The sequence below is a fragment of the Argopecten irradians genome, chromosome 13 (genome assembly GCF_041381155.1).
Source record: "Argopecten irradians isolate NY chromosome 13, Ai_NY, whole genome shotgun sequence".
Classification (NCBI taxonomy): Eukaryota; Metazoa; Mollusca; class Bivalvia; order Pectinida; family Pectinidae; genus Argopecten; species Argopecten irradians.
Genome location: NC_091146.1, coordinates 8,423,441 through 8,449,216, shown reverse-complemented (window position 1 = coordinate 8,449,216; position 25,776 = coordinate 8,423,441). Strand labels below are relative to the sequence as shown.

At 36.1% G+C, this 25,776-nt stretch overlaps 1 protein-coding gene across 4 annotated transcripts; it reads right to left on the bottom strand.

The window, feature by feature from the left end:
• Window positions 1-623: 623 nt before the first annotated feature.
• Window positions 624-25,692, bottom strand: LOC138306664 (glucose transporter type 1-like). Of its 4 annotated transcripts, XR_011205889.1 has the most exons (14): window positions 22,356-22,692; window positions 12,691-12,829; window positions 10,702-10,797; window positions 9,941-10,101; window positions 8,535-8,659; window positions 7,919-8,089; window positions 7,103-7,210; window positions 6,480-6,568; window positions 5,566-5,664; window positions 4,343-4,555; window positions 3,639-3,714; window positions 3,119-3,246; window positions 931-2,552; window positions 624-855 (listed from the first exon to the last, which is right to left on the bottom strand). XR_011205889.1 is itself a non-coding variant. In XM_069247106.1 (13 exons), exons 2-13 carry the CDS (start codon window positions 12,787-12,789, stop codon window positions 2,322-2,324), a joined length of 1,596 nt encoding a protein of 531 aa, XP_069103207.1. In that variant the 5' UTR covers window positions 12,790-12,829; window positions 25,564-25,692; the 3' UTR covers window positions 624-2,321. The 4 variants fall into 4 exon arrangements, 3 of the variants coding, with proteins under 3 accessions (XP_069103207.1, XP_069103206.1, XP_069103208.1); XM_069247106.1 differs by lacking the exon at window positions 22,356-22,692 and adding an exon at window positions 25,564-25,692 and having other exon boundaries at window positions 624-2,552; XM_069247105.1 differs by having other exon boundaries at window positions 624-2,552.
• Between the last annotated feature and the right edge of the window lie 84 nt (window positions 25,693-25,776).

Genomic DNA, 25,776 nt, shown 5'->3' with positions numbered 1-25,776 from the left:
GACAGATAACATATAGATCGCTCTTCTTTATAATCTTAGTCACAAGAGTTTTCATGTGCAGTCCCGAATGCACTCTTTGACCCGAGGAGAACCGAGCGTACGGCGCATTCGATCACTGTTCGGAACGTCCTTAAAATGCATTTTTCAATCCGGCTACATCAACTGAAAACAACATTTTGTCACAGAACAAATTTGCATACAGCTTTGATGTTCTTGGATGGCAAATGGCTGACGTCATACACGAACGTGGCAGTTCAGCAACACTATGTCATGTCCTGAATGGGATGGAATGACGTCAAACGATGATATCTTGCGCTAACGTCATTTTAGCGGGAATATAACAAAGGATAACGTTCCATCACCACGAGAGATACTAGTCCCACAATAACGTCATAAACTATAATGACAATGTCGATTGTCTTGATGATCCATTCGGTCAGCCGCTATATATTTTCGTGAACGACCTTAATATGTAATTCGTTTGTTCTTTTTCTGTCTTGACAAATTAGACAGATCGCCTCGAAAATTCGACAATATTCTGCCCAGACTGTTACACTTACTTTTTTGCCCTATATTGATTAGATAATCAAATACTAATTTTATATATGGAGAGAACACAAACGGAAATCAACATAGGTTTTTTTTTATTAAAGAGTCAAATAATAATGGAGAAGGCATATATCTCCTTGTTGATATCAGACCACATATACTTCACTGTGTCAAAAAAGATAATTATTCCAGCTCTCGATCTGGTATTCACATCGAAAGATTATTTATTGCTTCAAATATTTTAATTTTAACAGCATTCTGTTTCAATTAAATTAATTTCAAAAGGGATCAAGCAACATTTAATGCCTGTGTAAGTTCTCCTCTGGAAGCATTCTGTTTCAATTAAATTAATTTCAAAAGGGATCAAGCAACATTTAATGCCTGTGTAAGTTCTCCCTCTGATATATTTTAATCTTATCGATTTACCGCGTCAGATCATTTGTTTCGACATTCGAGTCATTGATCATGAATTATGACCAAACGACCTTCATCTTTCTCCAACCGTTGCATTAAATTAAGGTTAAAAATGTTAAACAATATAATTTTGGATTGCTGGAGAACAAAACGACATAACAATACAGCCAACAACACTGGAATCAGATATCACAAATACATTCCCTTTTTCCATAAAATGGAATTATTGCAGTGTATCAACGCAGGAAAATATAAGATGTTCTAAAACGCAAACATCGCTAACAAAACATAATGGTAAATGTAACATTATGGTACTCTTTATAGTTGTTTTACTTACAAGTTATACAAAACATGATATATACAACTATTAACATGTGTGTATCAAAACTTTTCAATACATCTCTGTAAAGACCTGCGGACACGGGCTAATAGTAATAATATATGATATGATTAATGAACGACGATGTCAATTGATGTTAGAAAGAAAAAAATGACAAAAATTTATATTCTAATACAAATATCAAAAAGACTGCACTCATACGAATTATGAATAAATATTTTCTATGATGTTTTATTTTATGTTTACTCCGATGATGTGATAGCAATGTAGTTGTGAAACCGTGGCTCTTGCAGACGTGCGGACGATTTTTGACATATGGAATGAATTGAAGGCTGCGCATGCTTATTCGTCCTATACATAGTATTATCTCCATTGTGCGTCTTTTAGGAGGGAAAAGCAGAAATGTGTTATCAGTCAGTCAGTATGAGTCGGTTAATTGGGTAAATTCGGTTTCATTAATACAATGTCCTATCAACAGACAGTATCATTCATGAGAGGTAGTTGTAGATGGTGGAGGAAAGCTGGAGTACCGGAGTACCCGAAAAAAACTACCGAACAGCACTCAGTACATGGCTTCTGGTAATATGCCGGTAAACCTTAACAACTCTATCTCCGCGGCCCCTTCATTGGGTTATGTCCCTTTGTGAGATAAAAAATTGTGAAAGTATCTCCTTTGATGTATATTACATGGCTACCACTACATGTAAGTGATTTTTGATGGGATGATTTTGAAATGATGTTGTGATGTTACGAATACAAATATAAATGGAAGTTAGGGATGAGGCCCTTGGTAAAATGCAATATGTACGGGTTTTTCTCAATACACATAGATGTCCACAGTTTAAACGTAACTTATCCCATGGTATTTACATCCACGATAAACGTAACAGCATTTCCGGTTGAGGCAAACATAACCAAGTTTATCATTACTGTAAATAGAATTTCAAACAAGCATCGATGTTAAGATAGAGTCCACAGGTAATTGTTCATTGAAATCTTCATATATCATTCAGGGTTATTAGATATGACTTTTCACACCGGAAAAATGAACCAGATTTGAATCTTCCTTAGCTACTTCATTACTTCCGGCGGAAGACAATGATAACTCCGAGTCAGGGCGTTTCCTCCATGCTGACGTAATATCCTCAAATGTTCTGTTCTTTGTTTCCGGTAAATATATAAACAAAAATATTCCGAAAACTGCGATACATCCCGTGAAGGGTAGGAAAGAGTAATCACCAAGTCCCTCCTGGAAAAAGAGAGATGTTTGTTAGGACAATAATCCAGTAAAAATGCGTGGGAAATGTAAAGAGGCAGGGGGAGGCTACAGAGTAGCTACAAATGTTACATATGCAAAATTCAAACAGGTATCGATTTCATGAATAATGAGCCGCGTAACGCACATTTATAGTTTTATTAAAGAACAAAGAAATCCCCAACCACGTGTTATTTCTTGCGAAACAATTGTAGGAATAAAATATAAATAATAATATTTGGTTGTGCTGCATAGATGATTGCTCGTGAAATGAACACCCGATTGCATAGATAAGTTTTACTAGCGGAAACCTCTGACAAACCGACACTTATATGATTCTATCATAATACATATGTACAAATCGTTGAGTTGCAATTGTTAACTACATATTTATGATGTCTTGTGATAATAATCGCTTAAAACAGGAAACATACCATTTTAAACTTTTATTTCAAGTGTCCGGCACATTGATGTTTCCAATAGGTAAAAAGATAGTTCGAATAATGTGGACCGCGTAAATATGTTGTTTGATAACCAGAGGGTCTATATAACGAACGTACCTGCATGCTCGGGAAGGCGTACCCAACGGCAAAGTTAGCCACCCAGTTAACGAGGACGGACAGACTGATGGCCGCCGGACGAGGTCCCTGGGAAAACAGCTCAGCCACAATCAGCCAGGGTATTGAGCCTGCAACACAACACATTTTCATAGTCAAAGAGCATAACTAACTAATCGATATTCATATAAAGAAAATACGTTCAGGTAGAATTTATAAGGTATTTCCCCCTGGTAAACACTACATTGACTGATGTTGAACATCTTAATTTTCTGAATTTATTCAAAATGACAAGCAATGTCGCCTTCATTGGTTGTAGTCCACATTTTCTTCGTTCACTTATTTTTTTTCTGTTTTATCCGAATATTTGTATATAAAACATTTCAAATTGTTATGAGCATGAAAATGATTTGAATGTTAATCTTTGAAAATATCATTTCAATAGATACTGGCTCAAACCCCACTCACACGTATATTTCTGTATGTTTAGGTACCTGTTACAAGGGAGATAAACTGTGCCTACCTGGTCCTATGGCGAAAAAGACGACGTAAAGAAGGGAGACAACCACGTTAGCTACCTTAACCCACTCCGCCAGGTGCTGAAGTATAAAGATATTAATTATTGAATCAAAGGAAATGTGTTCGTATTCCGACAACAATATGCTGCAATATAACAATGATTTGTATAACAGTATACTAATGGTCTGTGCTTTTTAACAAGACAGAAAATTACGTTCCGTATGCGTAGACAAAGGCATCTTTCTACTTAATGTAACTATCAGCAACTCATAGTCATATTAATAGAGCTAGCATAAAACGTATAAACACACTAGACAAATCAGATGTTGTATTTCGTCGTAGTTCCATATGATTGAAGATAACTTATGAGTTATGGCACAGCATAACCATAACTTACATTGAGAGCTACTTACATCACAATACCCAATCACAGTCCTTGTTATATATCTGTATGTATGACATTATCTTGCTCAACACTAAATTATCTCCCTTGAGGGCTAATTATAACAAGCCATCTGTTACATTTGTTGCCTATAACTTTGACTTACAATGAAGCTAGTAACTCTATACATTATAATACCCAGTCAGAGGAGCTGTTATATTTGGTTGCGTAATACCTTGACATACAACAAAGCTAGTAACGGTATGTATGCATTGTAATAATAAGAAAATATGTTACATTTTACATTGCGTGTGACCTTGACTTACAGTGAGAGCTAGTGACACAGTAATGAGGATACTGAAGACAAACATTCCTCCTAGCCCCAGAAGGTGGAGCGTGCGTCGTCCGACACGGTCCATTAAAGGTATCGTCACCAATGTCATGGTTACCATAATACCGCCGATTCCGCTTGTTGCGTGGGCAGCTGATTGTTCCGATAATCCGACATTTTTAAACAAACTGAATGAGTAGTAGAATACCTGTAACGTAAAACAGCATTAACAGTTATTTTAGTAATTGTTGTTAATAGGACATTAATTAATCAACCAAACAAACAAATATATAGTAGTGTTATATTATGTACATTGCCATATTATAACGATACAATTCAGGGCACATGTTATCAACGGAACCATTCTAAAATCTGTCTAATACACAAAGGCGATTTAAACACTGTAACAAACTAGGGATATGTGGATAATCGTAGACTTGGGTATTACTCTTTTGTTTGGTTGATTAATTAACGTCCTATTAACACCCGGGGTCACTTAGGACGGTCTCCTATGTATGCAGTGTGTAGCGTGTATGAAGTTCGTGGTGCGAATTTTGGAGATTGTGGTATAGTTATATTGTGTCTTCTTGTATAGTCGATTTTTTATAGTGTAATACACTGTATCATTGGTACATGGTACTGAAGACATAACTTAACACATCCCAACCCGGTCACATTATACTGACAAGTAAAAGTAGAACGATCGAACTCTTGATAATTATAGTCATGAAAGGACGTTTCTTCCCTGTGTACGATGTGTCGTAAGTGTATGAATATTTGTATATCTTCTGAGACTGTAATATATCCATGCATTTTTCCTTGTAATTATGCCAATTTTATAGTGCTATATCATTGAAGCAACGATTTCAGATAACTTTTGAAAAAATCCTAAGAATCCTAAGATAAATTCCGGTTGATTTTACTTTGAACCGGTAAGGAGATTTTATCGTGATAAACAGCTAGTTTACCATTTATTAAGTGATGGAATAAACGGCACATGCAAACATACACAGAGCTCCCCAATGGATGACTGTTGTTTATCATTTTTGTCAAACTTTTGTCAAATGCTCGTGTCTTTTCAGAATTTGATAATCAACAAAATCAAGTGTAATAAAAACGACACACAACTCATTTCTCGAGATATCCCTATATACAACGTGATATGTAAATCGTGTATGACGCAGCTCACAATTTCAGATGACGAAATGCACAACTTACGGCGACAATACCGGACAACTGTTGAGAAAGATGCATGACGAAGCTAATTAGAAGTGGCGCCCACAGCGATTTTTTCTTCAGGAAGTGTATCAACGAGACCTGTTAAAAGAAATGTTTCTTTTGGTCAACTTTGTTCATTGCATTATATCGCTCTACAATACATGTATGTACTTGATATAATTTTTATGCATTATCATTCCCGGAGATTAAAAACCCTCGCTACGAGACGTATTAAAGTGAACGCGTTGAACTAACCAGGGCCCGGTGTCAGGACCATTCCTTTATTTTGAGGACTTTTTGAACTTAAAATTCTCTATAGATAAGCATTTCGGAAGTTAAGAAAAAATCTTAAGATAGGAAGTCTTCCTTAACATTCATAAAGCTTTCCTTTGGAAATTTAAGGAATATTCATGAAATGTAATGGTTGTTCAATAAATTCATCGATCTTTAACGTATGTTTTAAGTTGTTTCATTTATATTAGAAAAATGAATTTCATACCATAGTGCATAGATAGGTTTATATCAGGTAGAGATACATATGTATGTAAGAAGGATCGTAGAAATGAAAGTAATGGTATCCGGGTCTTCAGTGTATTAGCACTGGCATGAATCAGAGATAAACAAACGTTTATTCGTCGCAATATCATAAAGGAGAGCCATCATTTTGTTCTATTTGGTAAAAGCGATATTCGTGGGATTCTGTCAACGTGGATAATTTCGCAATCGCTTAATTTCGCGATTTGTTTTTCGCGACATTAATGTTGTTTGCGATAAATATGAATATAAGCCTTTTGCAACATAATTTCATGTATTCATTCAATTTCTACACTAACAGACGTTAGAGTAATAAGCGTAAATTCCCCTTATGTCCTCCGCTTACAGTATGATGATTCAACTGTATATAATATACTGACCTTGGCCTCTGACTGTTGCATGAGGAATTCTTTCTTCATTTCCTCTATATCATCGTGTACAGCTGATGTTCCTCTTAAAGTCACCAGAGCTTGAAAAAATGGAACGAAGAAATTATGTCGACGGAAAGATAAGTAAAACTAAAAAACTAAAAATGAATAAAGCGATATCAAAAACAACGCTATTTGTGTAGGTAGTTTTAACAGACAATTACCACTACACTATTTGTTTTTCAAGTCATTTACATTAGCTACAGACAATAAGACTTACTATGAAACATCAATAACGTGATGTCGACAAAACATTCGTCACCGCTAATTGGATTTTGGCATAATACGTGGAATGAAACAATGTTTAAAGTAATGAAGCTCGGGTTAAAGAGACTCAACTGCAATTGCTATTACATCAATTTATAAAAAAAAAATCGAAAAATAAAACTTATTAATCAAAAGCACAGGGATATGAGAATTAGTTACAGTTTATATAATTATGGACCCACCAGACACAGGGATATGATAATTAGTTACAGTTTATATAATCATGGACCCGCCAGAGTGCCCATGTATCATTTTTAGACGTTTTAGGGGTCTAGATCAAAATCGGTAAAAAATCAGGTCAGGGATACCTTTGAGGGCGTGATCTTCTTTCTCCTTTGATATGAGTAGATACCTCGGACTCTCCGGACAGAAGGACATGGTCAGTAGTTGTAGGGCGCACGGGACGGCACACAGACCTGCGATATAGTTATTAGTGCTTTGTTTTTACGTGGTCGACTACAACATCATAATTTGTAAGTTCCATGCTATGTCTGTACGTAGTAGGTGTGACATGCATATGTTCGAGCTTGATGTGATAATTATATAATTCAATTTTGCTTGTTACGAGCATTTTCACTGACTTAAAATTTACTTTATCAGCCCATAAAGGAAAAAATGGCGTCGCCGTTTGTGACGTTGCTTCTGATTGGCTGATATGACGGCGTAATGATTTCATAGACATTAGAGTCCCAAAATGAATTTTGAGTATTGAAGAGATTATCTGTAGTTAATTGATTTATAAGGATTAACTTGAATAGATATTTTATGTTATGGAGATATAACACAAAAATCTGAGTGTACTCTAAATAAACCGCGAAGCGGTTTATGATGAGAGTACGCTCAGATTTTTGTGTTATATCTCCATATATTAAATAATATTAAATAATAGAAAACAAACGTAACTTTCACATATAAACTAAGGCCAGTATCAGAAGTAGGTATTACAGTGCAATCTTTCCAATGTATGCAAAGTAACATTAATGTGGCGTCATAGTCCTCTAGCTGATATTAAATCACACAGGTGTAAACTTGTCATTTTATTGCTTTACCAGGGTGCAATATCACAATCAATCCGCCTGACATATCAGAGCTCTATTGAATTGATGCTCAATTAATTAATTTACCTAAGAGTATATGCCAGTAAGTGTCGTTGCCAAAGATTTCCGGAAATCCGAGAATCTGTGACAAAAGGATCCCAATGGTGACGCCTAGCTGATGAATCACACCCAGCGCCCCTCGGGTCTGAGCGGTGGAAATCTCAGACAAGTAAAGGGGAGTTAATCCAGTATAAAGACCTGAAATGTAACGACAGAAACAATAAACAAAATGATCATGATGTGTCTTCTAACATTAAAAACGTAATATACATTCTACATTCGAAATAAAGAAAAAAAGCATTATACAAGCAAATGGATGGAAATATTGAAAGCGTATAACATTTCCTGACAAAACCCGGAAATTGATTGATGAAATATCTAGAGTGCAAACTATGTGTGATGTTCTCTTTAACATCAGGTAAAGACGTATACAACTAACATGTCTGTTCATGCTATAGGCTTCTCCGTTCATGTGATTTACACTGACTATCTTTAGATGCAAATTTGTCACGATTTCAAATGCATTAATACAACCGACGATTGGAAACTAAGGACTTAAACTTTTGACGTTACCGTTACCAGTGGCCTGTCTATGTAAAATACTTGAATGTGGTCACAGATAATATATTTAGGTAAGTCTCACCACAGTTGAATCCGACGAGAAATCTCCCAACGATCACCATCTCATACGACCAGGCCATTCTACTGAAGAACATCAAGGCCGCCGCGCCTATACCGAACGCATTGTTTATCAGCATTCCGTATTTCCTGTTCAGCAAAGTAAGAGAATGAATATTCTGTATCAGAAACCTTCTTCTGAATAAAATCAAAACAAAGTGGGATGGATGAATGACTGGGCTTATCAGAAATATGTTACAGCCTCCCAAAACATAGATATATTCATACATGTGACGCCGTCCTTAAAGTCAATAACACTTAATGTTATACCTCTATAAAATAGAGAACTGTTAAAATCGACTGTTAAGATGTGCTATTGGACCGGAGTGACGTCACAATGGGGTATAACAAAAAGATTATCAACTGGTTTTCGTGCAACAAATGATCTCTTTGATCCTCACACAAACTGTTGGCTTCGGGTCCAACAAATCATCAGTTGCCCTCATCCGCAGTCAACAACTGTATACTGTTAATGGGACGTTAATCTATTAAATGCTGAACGTTAAACAGATGTAGAAACTGTCACTTTTATAAGCTAATGTGGTGTGTCTAAGTTAGGGGACAGAACCTAGAGCCTATCTCACAACAGAGGGCGCCCGTCCAAATGTGATGCGTTGGATACGTTAATAAGGAAGTCGATTAGGAAGGAGAGAAAATACAAGTTTGAAGTTTAGTCGCTTTTAGAAATCGATTATAATTCTAACGTCTTATCTGCAGTGGAAAAACTTTTTAAAGACATATTTTGTATAAGTATTGATAAAAGTGAACTTGAAATTAATATAGTTGCATTATGATAAGAATGGGCACGGAAAGAACAAAGTGTATATTGATACGTAAACAGCAGTAACAGCCCTGATTCTAGGAAGACTATCGATATCAGTACGCCATCAGATTTACCTGTCAAAACAATCAAGATAAAGCCCGGAAACAATTACAATCACACCAACACCTGGCAAGTTAGCGTTTATCTCGTTAAGGATTAACTTGAATATATTTTTTTGTTATGGAGATATAACACAAATATCTGAGTGTACTCTGAATAAACCGCGAAGCGGTTTATGATGAGAGTACACTCAGATTTTTGTGTTATATCTCCATAACTTAAAAAAATATATTCAACTAAATCCTTATAATTCAAATTACTAAGATAATCTCTTCAATATTCAAAATTCATTTTGGGACTCTTTTTTCTTTGAAATCATTACGCAGTCATCTTAGCCAATCAGAAGCACAAACAGCGACGCATTTTTTTCCTTTAAGGGCTGATAAAGTAAATTTTTAAGCCAATGAAAATGCTCGTAACAAGCAAAATTGAATTCTTATTTCATAAAAAATAATAAAAAAATGAAAATGTCAAGGGCAAAGTGTTACCTTCCGAAGTAATCAGCCCACCATCCTGCAAGCAAACCTCCCAACATGCCCCCGACAGCGAATATAGCCACGAGGAGGGCGTAGGTGTTGATTAAGGACCCGGATGTTAATGGCTCGCCCGTCCGACGTAGATTTGTCTGGTTCATGAAATCTTTAAAACTCTGAAAACAAGAGTTACGTCCCTTCAAAATCTTTAAAATTAATTTGCAGCAAGAATAGGACCTACATTCGGGTAGCAATGTTACTAAGCAATTTTATTTTGAAAGGATAATTTAATTTGAAGGAATAATGTGTTTTATTTATAATTGACCTTTAAAGGAAAATATTTATTGAAACTATATTGATTATAATATAGCGGCAAAAGCCACTCATGTGCGATCCTCTATGGATTACAGTTATGTAGTATTTATACATCATATGGTATTAAATGTCTGGTACTAATTATTATTATTTTATTCATAAAGAATAAAAAAAACCATTCTAGAATTTTATTGATAAAGAATAAAAAAAACCCATTCTAAATCAGCGTTTTGTTTTGAAAATATTGTATGCAATCATTAAGTTAATGTAAATGAATCTGATGGACGATATTGAAACTTAAAAAAGATACAGATAGTCCAACACATATTATTGTCATTCTAGAATCCTGAACGAAATAATGAAAAAATACGATTCAAAGTATCAAGAAAAATAATGCAAAAAGAATGACATGAACAAAATTCAAATGACGATCGACCATTTGTATGGATCCTATGACTTACACCTTCTGGGGCGTTGATGACACCAGTGTTGTACCCGAACTGGAGCGATCCCATCACGGCGGCGAAAACCGACAATATCAGGCGCCAGGTCACCTTCTGCAATAGATATAGGGGTGATAGTATCAACGCAAATACATAGGTGTTTTAACCCTGTTTGTATTGGACAAATCCTACATGATCAAAATTTTTAATCCGAATTTGCCTATTACAGAGTTATCTGCACTTGTGAGTAGGTATTGATTGTGACGTCATTTGTTTGCGAGCGTAACGTCATACGTTTCGGAGAAAACGACGTGAATTGCGCTCAAAAATAATGACGTAACAATCGATACCTACCCGCAAGGGAGCTTACTCTGTAATATGCATAGACGGAATATTTTTTGAAGGACAAACAAAATCGTTTTCTTTGTTACCTACTGACACGGTTTGTAACAAAATCGACTTTTCTTTTTATTACTTTTAGTAACTTACACCACGGTAATTTGGATCTGATTACGGAAGTCAATAACAATACTTACCCCCCCTTGATGGTTTTGGACTGTCCTGATTGACACTACCTACCCTCGTTGATGGTTTTGGACTGTCCTGGTTGACACTACTCACCCCCGTTGCTGGTTTTGGACTGTTCTGATTGACACTACCTATCCTCGTTGATGGTTTTGGACTGTCCTGGTTGACACTACTCACCCCCGTTAATGGTTTTGGACTGTCCTGGTTGACACTACCTACCCCCGTTAATGGTTTTGGACTGTCCTGGTTGACACTACCTACCCCCGTTAATGGTTTTGGACTGTCCTGGTTGACACTACCTACCCCCGTTAATGGTTTTGGACTGTCCTGGTTGACACTACCTACCCCCGTTAATGGTTTTGGACTGTCCTGGTTGACACTACCTACCCCCGTTAATGGTTTTGGACTGTCCTGGTTGACACTACTCACCCCCGTTGATGGTTTTGGACTGTTCTGATTGACACTACCTATCCTCGTTGATGGTTTTGGACTGTCCTGGTTGACACTACTTACCCCCGTTAATGGTTTTGAACTGTCCTGATTGACACTACCTACCCCCGTTAATGGTTTTGGACTGTCCTGGTTGACACTACCTACCCCCGTTAATGGTTTTGGACTGTCCTGGTTGACACTACTCACCCCCGTTGATGGTTTTGGACTGTTCTGATTGACACTACCTATCCTCGTTGATGGTTTTGGACTGTCCTGGTTGACACTACTTACCCCCGTTAATGGTTTTGGACTGTCCTGGTTGACACTACCTATCCTCGTTGATGGTTTTGGACTGTCCTGGTTGACACTACCTATCCTCGTTGATGGTTTTGGACTGTCCTGGTTGACACTACTTACCACCGTTAATGGTTTTGGACTGTCCTGGTTGACACTACCTACCCCCGTTAATGGTTTTGAACTGTCCTGGTTGACACTACTCACCCCCGTTGATGGTTTTGGACTGTCCTGGTTGACACTACTCACCCCCGTTGATGGTTTTGGACTGTCCTGGTTGACACTACCTACCCCCGTTGGTGGTTTTGGACTGTCCTGGTTGACACTACTCACCCCCGTTGATGGTTTTAAACTGTCCTGGTTGACATTACTCACCCCCGTTGATGGTTTTGGACTGTCCTGGTTGACACTACTCACCCCCGTTGATGGTTTTGGACTGTCCTGGTTGACACTACCTATCCTCGTTAATGGTTTTGAACTGTCCTGGTTGACACTACTCACCCCCGTTGATGGTTTTGGACTGTCCTGGTTGACACTACCTACCCCCGTTGGTGGTTTTGGACTGTCCTGGTTGACACTACTCACCCCCGTTTATGGTTTTAGACTGTCCTTGTTGACATTACTCACCCCCGTTGATGGTTTTGGACTGTCCTGGTTGACACTACCTACCCCCGTTGGTGGTTTTGGACTGTCCTGGTTGACATTACTCACCCCCGTTGATGGTTTTAGACTGTCCTGGTTGACATTACTCACCCCCGTTGATGGTTTTGGACTGTCCTGGTTGAGATTCTGCTCTCCGTTCCCCCGGGAGATTCCATTATTGCTTTCCATATATCTAGACTCTAACCCCATTGTAAGATTTTGTTTTACTCTTTGTTGAAGGATCTTGTCACTGCAATATAAATTATAATTCAACTTAAGGTTTTGTTTTGCTGTTACTATGTCAATTAGAAGTTTTCCTATTCACCAACCTGTGCTCTCTTATGAATCTTGTGTTCCGCACTATGATCTGCAATAATGATATTGGTTAAAAGGGCATTAGGAAAAACTATTTTTTGTAATAAATAATCTACTGGTGTCACTTAATCTAAATTTAAATAGCTCCTACTGCATCCTTGAGAGAAAAAACAAATAAAATTATCGGGAAGGAAGTCATTTCTTTCTGATAATGTTCATTTGCTAATTGGCTCTCTTTCGTTTGTAACGAACTTCGTTGTAAGCATAGTTCGTTATTTATATAATGCAAACATCTTATAGGAACATTGACGGGGAATGGAAATAACGCTATAAGCACGAAATCGTTGTAAACGTGTAAGTTATAAAAATATCGTAATTACCGTATTATCTGTCAGTGAAGACTTCTCCTAATTTCAAACGATCAACACAATCTCCAAGGCAGTTAGACCTTCAGAACTGCCATATAAGACTTGATATCGTGAATGACAAACTGTTTTCCACTTAATGAATAAGTTCCTGTAAGAACGGCTTCTTATGACCATCGATTCGGAATAGCACTAACATCGCCAGCACTTGCCGACGGCCTTTTTATACCCTCTTAAATTCGGAAGGACTTTCTATGGGTTTCTATTCCCGAACCTTCCCTACACCTCAGTTCACTAAGATATATCCAGAGAGTTCTGGAATTATATCTGCTGAGAAGGCGTTTTAATCGCATCTGTTGTTTTTCATATCAACAAAATCAACACAAATCAGAAGTGATCGACTAAAACTTGAAAGTGCAAGAAACCATTAGTATATTAGCTGTGTTTTAACAACAAGTGCTAAACATAACAACACAAGTAGCTTATTATTTGTGTTGACCTGTATTGGAGTGATATTTAAAACATCACCTTATATATTTTCAATGTCAACATATACATCTTAACTTCTTATACTGTCGATTTATAAATACTTATCTATTCAGGCTATATCAATACAGAGATATATGAGCCTACAAAAATACTTCTATACCGACTGACCTTATCATCGTTCACATTTCTCGCAAACTATCGATTTAAAAATAATATACGAGTATGGAATAAATTCCATATTCAACAAACAGGAGAAGTGTGACCGGTTTCTACCACAATCATATTCGTTTTTAGCCGATAGAATTACGGTAATGTGTATTAGCGAAATATGCAAATAAGGTGTAGTAATATTTCCATCAGTAGAAAGACATTAATTAGTACATTGTATTCAAAATTCAATGTTTGAGAAAGAAGCAATTGATATCAAATTCTTCTAATAGGGAATATATTTAGGGTTAAATAACACCCATTTAACGTCTAATTGAGTTCAAATCTTTATAGTTGCTTCCAGAAAATTGAACTCAATGTCGGATTTCATGTATTCGCGCGACACTGCGCCGTCTATTTCCCGCCAGATAATCATGAAGCCATTTATAATCAAGATCAAGTCCGCTTCAGACTCGCTTAATCTACGAAGCTCACTAGTGTAATTCAAGATGTAGTACTTAAGGATGAACTCCTCTGAGAAGTCAAAATTTTCTTGTATTAAACTTTTTTTCTCATATAGATTTTTTGAATTAGGAGTTCATACCATAAAAGAAAATGAAAGAAAAAAACATATGTACTTGTGTTCGTTTTTGAGCTATTGTCACTCAAAGATACCTAGTTGACAAAATATTGGATTTTTTGGGAACTTTGCTGTTTTGACCATATATAAACACAAGATATCAAAGCCATAAATTCCTAATGAAATGTTAGATTTGTATGGATGTTTGTAGAATTTATTTTCCTGTAGTTTTCTTTACAAATACACCATTTTTGATTAATAAGACTCATGTTTTTTAAGGTCAATCTTACACCATGCATGAAAACATCACGTATTTTGACACAACGACCACGACGCATACCAATCTCTCCCAGGGTGCAATGCGGTCCCCACAATTTCACCTCTGTAAACGGCTCAGCGAAATTTCAAGATTCTTGAAAAACGTATTTCGGACCCATATCAAACTCTTTAATCCATATTGTAAGTTTCCTTTTGTATCATTTTCCTGTAAACGACAGGCAGTTTTGACATTATATCATTTGATCATTCAATATCAAACTAAACAATAATATAATATTTTGTGGATACACTAGAATTACTTTTAAAAATTTACATTTCTGTTTTCTCTTTGCTATGTAACAGTACCAACTGGGAAATCGTTTACATTGCGTAAAAGCAGAGGTTGCCGCGCAAGAAAACACACACCGAAACACTGACTTCCGCAAGCAGTGTGAATGCGCATCCGGTTAGGCTTATTTTGTTTGTATTGATAAATATGTAATACAATGAGTGTTACGGAAATCTTAAATCATATATCAGAAAATAAAATATTTAAGAAATGTTGTATAAATGTAATGAAAAAAAAGAGAAAGTTATTGTGAAACTATATCTTATGTTCTTTCTGAATTGATAACATTTCCCGCCAAATTGAAGTCAGCCGTCATTTAAAATATCTGTATAAAAATGCAGTTTAAACACCAGTAAGCAACAAAAAATAAAATTCATTCCTCAATTAAATATTCACAATTTGCATAAGACGTCCACCGATTCAAAAACAATAACTGCGACGTCATATATAAAGGGGACGCAATGTATTAAACAATCGTCATGACTTAGTATTCTGTGACCCGAGGTCAATAGACGGCCAGTCCGTGAGCCGTTGACAGAGGTTAATGTGGGGACCGCAGTGAACCCTGGGAGAGATTGGGCGCATGCGGTTTCCAACAGCAGTTTTGGACGTCAAGCGGCGAACACAACATATACCACGTCTGGTATAAACAACTTGTTAATCAACAGCTGTATCGTTTGTTGGATACCCTGAGAGTTCAATAACACCAACTTTTGTGGTAGAAATACGGAAATACACAGGATAGACTCAACATTCTTGGCCGGTGGTGTCCGAAGTCGGAAAATGGCCTAAACCCAACGATTTATTTTTGATTATCCCCAGAGATAGGGAGTAACTGGGTAGTTTACACCGCTGGTTTTGACCATTTTTCTCGACATCGGAAAACACCGGTCAAAAGATTTGTCACACATCATTTACACAAAAAGGAGTCCGTGCGGTAATGCTACGGAGTCTGTTTCAAGAGAATATTTTTTGGCCGGCGAAGCAGTGAATACCGACAGGTCATCTAATAAATGCTAATCTGCCGATTATCATTTGATTGCGTGGCAATAAAGCGGCCCATTCACTGAACATAGTACCCGAGAAACTTACGGGCAACGAAAGATAGTTTTGTGACTGCCGCTCGATTCCCGGCCGAATATCGAACGATACGTATACGATGCGTGGAGGATATGTGGTCGGTTATGAAAAAAATATACTGGATATATTTTAGCTTCGATTTAAAACTTTTTGAGCATCCCCGTGATGTTGACTGATAATCTCGGCCACCGGTCGGCCATCTCTGGTGTCCGGCCGGCTACCGGGAGTACATCTACGCCTAATCAGAAGGGATTGGTTGTGACCAAAGCATATAGCCGAATGCATTTCAATACGTCGCTGTTATGGTTATAACTTAAGTTAAGAATAGATATTACATGATTAGTACCTTACAATACAAGAATTATTTTGGTTCAAGACTTGGGAAAGCGGAGATGACAAGGCTTTTCCGAGACATCTCGGCTCACCGTGTCTAGCACCAAAATAAAACTTGTATTGTGAGATACTAACCGTGTAATTTGTTTGTACTGGAACTATTACGACATTCAGAACAAAATACAAAATACCGGAATTTACTTTTGCTCGAAGCGAGACTTTTCTTTGATGCGAAAGAAAAGATTCATAATTCACTAAAATGAATGAGAGCGTGCTCCTTTTCATAATCGCGGGAAATATATATACGACTTCACAAACCGTTCCAGTAATTCTGCTCAGTGTAATATCATCTAAGCAATAAATAAAATAATAATAATCATATTCAAAAATAATAATTACCCATCAAAGAATCATTTTCCTTTACATGTACATATCTTTGCCATGAGCGAAGGAAAAGACGTGTCCGCCATACGAGAATTTAGGTCTCGTAAAATGACGCCATTTCTGTGTTTGTGACGTCACTTTTTAGCGGGACTGAACGATGTTTCATTATAATTCGGGGTCAAGTTTGAAAAAGTTTCGTCAGATGTCGAACAGAGTCAGGTGATCGTATTGACGGATTAAGCATATTTACCGAATACGACTAAATATTGGACATCACGTGACGTCATTTTATCTTAGGGTAATACACGACGTCTTACACAAAGCATGATAAAGTCGTTTATAATTTGGACGTGGCTGACACGCTTTGAATTCCTCCGTATCTTAGGAGTAAGATGTTATCTCGGTAAGGGTCAACAAGGACACATTCTAACATACAATGTACCCTCCCGTATATCTAGGGAAGGGTCAGAGTGAGGTCAAGTGGAATGGTTTTATGTATAGATAGATTCCAGCCCTAAATTTTCGTCAAGTGAAATGTATTCATGCAGAAATAAATACCAGCCCTAGATAGTGGTCAGGTCGAAAGTACTTATGTATATAAATAGATACCCGCCCCAGATTGTACGTCACGTGTTTTATCACAGTGCCACTATTAGTTATACAGTTTGTAAGTAGTGACCTAATACGGAAAAATATTGGGTCTAAAAAAACATGTATCAGGCTCGGCTTCGCCTCGCCCGATACGAATTTATCCCGTCGAAGAACCTTTTAATGAAGTAACTGCAAAATGCAATGTGTATGGAAACCAAAACGACTCAAAACTTAAGCAATTTTCACCTCATTGAAGACTCGAATGCGTTGTCATGGTCCATTTTTGTTAAATAATCCTAAATAAGTGTTGCCGATTTCGGTTTGCTTTGAAAGTGGTATTTAGCGCTATCATTCAAACGATTTTTTCTCCATCTCTAACGTCCAAACCTGATACGACTTCTACTAACCTGATACGACTTTATCTTGTATATCGCGTGACGTCGTTTTATCCAATAAGAATACAAGATTCTTGTATGAGGCGGTATAAAAACATTAATGATGGATTAACATAGACGGAGGTGACTGGATACGGGATCTAAGTTGTCAAGGGTCAACTGGAAAAATGGCATTGCTTGCTTAACTGTAGCAGTGCATAACTTGTCGTTTTCCTTGTGTAGAATCTTCCATTGTCTTCATGGTTGCTATGAGCCCACGCTTATAAAAACAACGAGATTTATTTGATAGGATTGTCACTAATGTTGTATAGATACTGTGGCTATTGTTATCCCGAAATGATGTTCATTCTCCAAACGACGAGAGAAAGAACCCAGGAATAAAACATACAGTGTTTAATGATCTGTTGTGATTCCATGATTTCTTCATCTCTGTAAACGCGGCTGATAGGTTGGTTCATGAGCCTTAGCGTCCTACAGACAGACTGTAAAGACGCAATGCCATTATTCCAGTTGCCCCTTGACAGCTTAGATCCCGTATCCAGTCAAATAACCTACACTTATGATAGCCACTTGATTTAAGTGGTGAGAATATGCGTCATATTAATAGTAATTAAGTGACGCTACCGACGGTGTATGACCTTCATATCAATATCATTCCGATTTACAAAGTGTGACGAGCAATTCCCATCCATATACCAACTCCTACAAACTGAGTCATCTCAGTGAATATCATAAGTGTAGGTTATTTTAGAATATTTGTGTATAAAGGAATGCCAAATCATTGTGACCGAATTACATAATATGATTTTTTTTGTATTTTGTAAAGGTTTCGCCATGACTATCCGAGCTCTATAGCACGTTTATATATTGGTCATATGCTATTGGTATATTGTGTCAAGGTTTTTGCCATGCCCATCCGAGCCCAATAACACGTTTATATCTTGGTCTTATGCTATTGGTATTTTGTCAAGATTTCGCAACGCACACAGCGCGTTTTTATCTACCTCTGATGTCAGAGACCTCCAGTTATTAGGCTATACGAAAAAAAATAGAAATGACTAACTGAAATAATAAGGCTGTTTGGCATGGTTTGTTTAGAATGTCTAAGGTCCTAGTAATAGCTATAGTCATTTAAGGGAGGTCTTCCCTCTAAGTGATGTGTTACGGGAGTAAAGGACTATATACTGTAAACGGCTAATTAAGCGAATGTTGATTGGTCGCGATAATTTCCCCCTAATGTAATATTTTGTACATGTAAAAACTTTGTTGTTAAGATTATGAAAGTGATTCTCTCGCGAAAAAAGCAACACCATGAAAGTAATATGAGTGTAAATCGCAAAATTAAGCAATCACGAAAATATACACGTTTACATTTTTTTTGGCATATTGTGGTATATGTTAAAACAGTCTCTGCATTGTATACTGTAGCCTAACTAATATCTCCCCCACACGATGTCTCATTTGCTATCATCGGTGTTGCGCTCGTCATCACGCGGACCAGATATATTAAAAAACGACTAAATTTACAGCAAGCATGATGCTTAACGTCCATTAATTTTAAAACTTGCGTTAAAACTGTAGATAAACAACATTTGTTAAGCATTACATCGCCTTATGGTCCTATGTATCAACAGCAGCATTGCGTAATCCTTTCAGACAAATGCGAGTGTTTGACGTAATAAAGTCTATTCATAAGTTCATTGACGAAATTACATCAAGATATCCTTCGTAGGCGTTGATCAGGAAACAAAACTCTTTGTATGTGTTTTAAATGTTATACAAGTGTAGCGGTAATAACGAGTGTATAGCGTGTTTGCTAACTATCGCCATCTGTTGCCGAAGTAAAAAAAATCGTATTATCAAACTACATGTAATCGGTTTGCCTCATACTGAAAAGTAATTTCCTGATTGAAGACTAATGATAGGTAATTAATACAAAACTCATACGAAGTGAATTCCACTTCGATTGTTATAATGCATTAATAGATACGAAAACTATCTACAAGAAACATTGCAAACCTATTCGAATATTTATACAATATCTACTTAATAAGAGTTTGCATTTTTGGCAAATCTCGTCATTGTATATAACATTGAGTTATCTACCCTTGTCGGTATGTATCGATTGTGACGTCATTATTTGTTGAGGTAAAGTCACGCCGTTTCCTATCAAATATATTTGTGCTCGTATAACCATGACGCCATCATAGATTGTCACAAAGACAGATAAATGACTTGAACAACAGTTATGTTTTTTTTTCAATTACGAAATAATGATTTCAACATTACCTAAGTTGTGCTGTTCACATCAGGAACGATTCTTCTTCCGTACGTGAGCAATCATAAACATTAGCCGTAGTAAGGCTTACGACATTCCACTAAATATCAGTAAGGGAATTGTTCTAATATCTGACCTTTGTCCGACTACTGGGATGTTATACAAATTCACCTATTCGAATGTTCTCACAGACATGAACGTCATGTAGTGTTCTATTTTTTTATCCCAATGTATTGATATGATTACATTATCAATAACAGATGTCAATTTGATTCATTACCAAACTTGTTTTCAACAACAGAGATAAACTTTGATCTCGATATTTATTTACCATTAATATCAATCCATACTATTACCAATATATGTTATCACTGTACTGAAATCTCAACATATCCTTTTAATACATAACACACAGATGGAAATAAATGTTTCTTAAGTTTACCAAGAGCAGGGAAATCGTCTTCAACTACCAATGGTGGATAACACTTTGAGTCGTTACCAACTTTATATACATGTATATAGAAATAGAAAAAAACCACGCTTTATTAATAACACAAATAATGCTGCTGTTTTATCGATTCTTTTTGCACAGTCCTTAATACGAGAGACAATATACAGACATAATAATTTGAACTAGCATAGCACTAGTCATTCAAACCACATCGCCACTTCACGCATAATACATCGTATACTTGGCATACCTTAAATGTACTTAGCTGTTAAATCAAAAGGACGTTTAGCTTAAAATTAACCAATTAAATCTTTAGTGCTTTTTATAGTATCATAACTGATGAACCCACAAACCCATCCATTGAACACAAAGTACAGCGGTTTATTTGCGTGTAGTTTATTCGTTATAGTCGCCTTTTTAAAGAAATCCGAGAATTTCAGCATCATTGATATATTCAGAAGTTCATTGAGTACATACGAACAATTGAATAGCATGGAGTCAAGAATAATAAGAGTCGATGAACTAAGAAATTCAACGACCGCGAAATATGGACCCCGTTAAATTACAGTGTCCAATCCACAAACTGGATATCTGAATGAGTTGAGCTTCATTTGAAAAAATGTCAATATATGAAGTGATTGAGAATACTGGTTTTGGAATATTAAAATTAGCTTTGTCTTATACTTCTAAAATGTTACAAAACTTTTCCGCAATTTGCTGTAGACTCATTTGATTGGAGTGGAAACATTGTTATAATGAAATTAGCTGCAATATTGTAGCTCAAAAGACTTTTAGACAGAAAATGTTGTCGTCTTCAGAGCTACAATTGGTGCCTATTACTGCTAATGGAGCAAAGTAAGGATTATGCAAACCAATATAAAACGTTTGTTGGTATTTTATCGTACTTGTTTGATATCGCCAACCTACTAGGCAATAAAACTGAACCACATAAAATATCAAACTCTCATTGAGGCATTTTTTTAAATAACACATATGGAGGTCTTCCTAAAGATAGTGAAATTTGACGTCTTGTGAGTCGTACGGTAGATATTAAGAATAGTAGTTATGTTTGTTATGGACAAAAATAATGTGTAAATGCATGTATATGCGCATAGAATAATTGTAAACCTACAAAAAGTATAGAAAACTGTGCCCGAGTGATTTTCGGAGGCAGTGCTCCACTACGACACATAGGGACCAATTCGTACCCGGCCGAAAAGTATATTCGTTCTATAATGAAATATACTATACCAGCTGTGTTACATACAAACGATATAAACACAATAGCAGGCATTAACTCTCTAACACCAAAACATGATCGATAAAAGAACGATGGATATGATAAGTATAATGCATTGCATAAATTCTTTTTTTATAACACATTTTGACGTTGAAATGATTTATAAAACGAATCTTAAATGTGTGTTACATAACATAAGAAACGAACACGCATTTAAGATTCTATATATAACACCTAGTAATATTTGTTACAATCCAAACGTTATGTTACGTAATCAGTATGCCTTAAGGACATGGCAAATGATATAAACTAATTTACTTGTATCTGTATTAAGGTCTACAACACAGCACGACATTATGTTATAAATCTTAACATCTACCATTAAGTAGTTTGAATTAATTAAATGCTATTACGTACTGTAAAAGAAATTTAAGTTACTGTATGCATCATATATCGCAGTCGTAGTATAAATTATCCATTATAATGTTTACACATCGTTCTATAGTGATGATATGATTTACCTGTAGACTCGTACGACTGTATATCCACGTGGGGCCTGTCCGATACATGTTCCGTTATCACTTTATGTCCACAGTGGTATATCATTATCTGTATCTGGAACAGTTTTATAACTTCTTCCCTTACATCTCACGTTCCTTATTGACAATATCTGGCACTATTTTATAACAATTCACCATCAGATTTATCATGAGCAGGTCATTGAGACCGAATATGTCAACATGTGCCATTCACGTGTGCTCGTGTCAGCGTGGGAGTAACGCTTGACTTCAATGGTCAACATTATGATATTTCCTGTCATTCTCAAGCGCTTATCTGATCTTTTTGTTGTATGAGGTCATCCATTCAACATGCAATACAGCAACAGCGTAGCATGATAAGAATGCGGTTATACAACGAAAATGGTCATATTATTGTGTATATGGACCATTCGGGCACGTTAGTGGCTTTACTACTGTCCACGTGACTATTTTCGTAATATTCTAATTTCGCGTTTTGTATGTGTAGATATTTTGCGACGTTGCTATCATCATGCTAAAAACGTTCGCGTCATCAGCGTAAATTCTCCTCTTTCACAATCTATGAGTATGGTATTTTATTAACGGATTGTATTTTGTATTACAATGTACTAATGAATTGTTCAGTTATTGGACTGTTGGGTGCGTTTTGCGTTTGTCTGTCAGTTTAATTCAATGTGCATATTCTTACGTATTGACATTGCATTACGGAAACCACTGGCATCAACTATAAGGACAGCGTTAACGTTATGGTCACTAACGACGAAAGAGTCACTCTTATAAACAATGACGTAACAAAGGTATACTGATATAGAACTCTTTCATACGTGGATATGAAGGATAGGGATATTCTACCCGAAGTTCACAAAATGTTGTAAAACCCGGGGCTTGCCGATGGTCACAAAATGTAGTAAAACCCGAGGCTTGCCGAGGGTCACAAAATGTAGTAAAACCCGAGGCTTGCCGAGGGTCACAAAATGTAGTAAAACCCGAGGCTTGCCGAGGGTTTTACAACATTTTGTGATCCCGAAGGAAGAACATCACTTTCCTTCATGTCCACGTAAGAAATTTTTCTCTTATACCTCAACGTTTTATTGCAATTTTACTACTATCATGTTCCGCCATTTTGAAATAAATTCGGAAAAAAACGTGACTGCAAATAAATTTTCCATTCATGAACATTGTGTGATATTTTAAATTCAAGTCCCGTTGTTTGTATCTTTTAAAGTAAATCCAGCCTAGTAACCGAAAGGAATAGTTAAAATTGTACCTAGAAAACAGTAATTTTGTTGACGCTGTGACGTCACGAGACGTGACGTGAGAGAAACGGAGTGATTTATCTGAGAACGGTAACAGTATTGTAAGCCAGATTGTTTTGAAAGGTGGAGGTCATTTAAATCGGAACATATCACGTGTACACGTGTATTATGAAAGCATCGTTGGTGTTTAGCTCTAGTTTATGACCTGTATCCACGTGATCAAATAAACTTGACCAGTTAGAAAAGGTCAGTTTGTCCTCTACCCGATTACATATCGACGAGGTTCCAAGAAACAATGCTGTTTGCTTTTCTCTTTGACTATATATCTTAATTTTAACATTGATTTTAGTATAACAACAGCAAAATGTATTTATGGTAATAAAGTCTTTTAATCCTTCATACAGAAATAATTTATTATTGCAGAAGTAGAATATATAGAAAAACTGAAATTAAATAAAATACAAAAAAAACTACTCCACTTGGGACAATTTATACACATATTAAGCTAAGTAGGGTGATAAAGCGCGACTGCTGGTGGTAGGACGTTAAGCTCAATGACATACTTAAACACTTACTTATATAACCCAATATTTACATCACCAGTCAATAAGGCTAAACAAATGACGCTGTTGTTTGTTACGCAACTTCTAATACTGACCTTCTGTACAGGTATCATCAGTGAAAAACGTGCATAAAAAGATATGAAAGGTTATTGTCTTAGTGAAACTGAATAATAATAATGAACTTGAATATTTCTTTTGTAAAATAAAATGGAATATTTTATTTAGATATTTGCCAGTACACAGTATAGTAACTTTTGAATACATTTATAGCTCATATGGTTAAGTTCAGATTTTGGTTATAGTAGCCTTATAGTATGATCCAGCCGATTTTAAAGCAGATTATTTTGGGTACTGAAACAATATCTTCAGGTAAATTGTTCCACAGCTTCACTGTTCGTATTGTGTTATTATTACAATAAAGTTGATAATAATAATAACAGGGGTCAAACAAGTAATCTTTTAATAAGATTTTCCATGTGGCACGGGATCCTGTCAAACAGTTTGTAGGATACGAATTACTCACTACCATTATGGGACAAATAAGTAATTCCAACCATGTGGACAAAAAATGTCAAATTTTCGAGGCAATATGCCCCTTTATCTAGACACACGATAAAGGGATAGATCGCCTCGAAAATTTGACATTTTTTTTGTCCACGCGGTTGGAATTAGTTATTGTCCCATAATAATTACTGTAATAGTGTTTTGGGTTGCCGTGGGGATATCATGTCTTGTAATTCCTCTGTTACTATATTTAGTTGCAACATTTTTCCATAGTGTTAAGAAAGTACGTCCGTCTTTATCATAGATGTAATTTGTTATTCCGTATAAATTAATCATATTCCCTCTAGTCCTTCTATTCGACAGCGATGGGAGGTTTACAATTTCGAGTCTTTCTGTATATGTTATGTTTATGTTTTCGAAGTATGGTACAAGTAATAGGTGTACACACATTGGCTTATCCATTGGAGTGTTACTGTTATATCTAAAAAATTATTCACGTTTATTCATAAATAAGAAATATATAATAGTATAAAACACAGAAATCTACAAAATATATCTTCATGCATTTGATATCAACGAACATATGTCACGCTAGTCAATATCCCTGTACAATTATCAACGAACATATGTCACGCTAGTCAATATTCCTGTACAATTATCAACGAACATATGTCACGCTAGTCAATATTCCTGTACAATTATCAAACGAACATATGTCACGCTAGTCAATATTCCTGTACAATTATCAAACGAAGCTGTACAATTTAGCTGCGGACAATATAAATTGCATATGGCTGAATATCTCTGCTTAATATTATAGTATGCACTTGGTGAGATCAAATAAATTCTAAATAAGCAATAACTCACCTGTATAATTGGAAATGCAGTAAGACTAAACTTCCTGACACTCTAGTCCGATGTTTGGTCTGACAGGATCATTCCGAAACACAATACTTATGTCCAAGGTCTCCGCATGTTTTGTACACAAACCATGTCGTAAAGGCATCTGGCATTGTCAGCTTACCTATCTCATGGAAAAAAATGTAGACATAATGTATAAAATAGATATGATAAAAATAA

Bases quoted from the DNA above. Each gene is read 5' to 3' on its own strand.
- LOC138306664 (XM_069247106.1), bottom strand. From the start codon at position 12,789: ATGGGGTTAGAGTCTAGATATATGGAAAGCAATAATGGAATCTCCCGG. The intron at 6,569-7,102 runs GTATCCCTGACC...CATTTTTTCAAG, and splicing joins AGAAGATCACGCCCTCAAAG to CTCTGGTGACTTTAAGAGGA. The intron at 5,665-6,479 runs GTCAGTATATTA...TTCTTTTAACAG, and splicing joins TGCAACAGTCAGAGGCCAAG to GTCTCGTTGATACACTTCCT.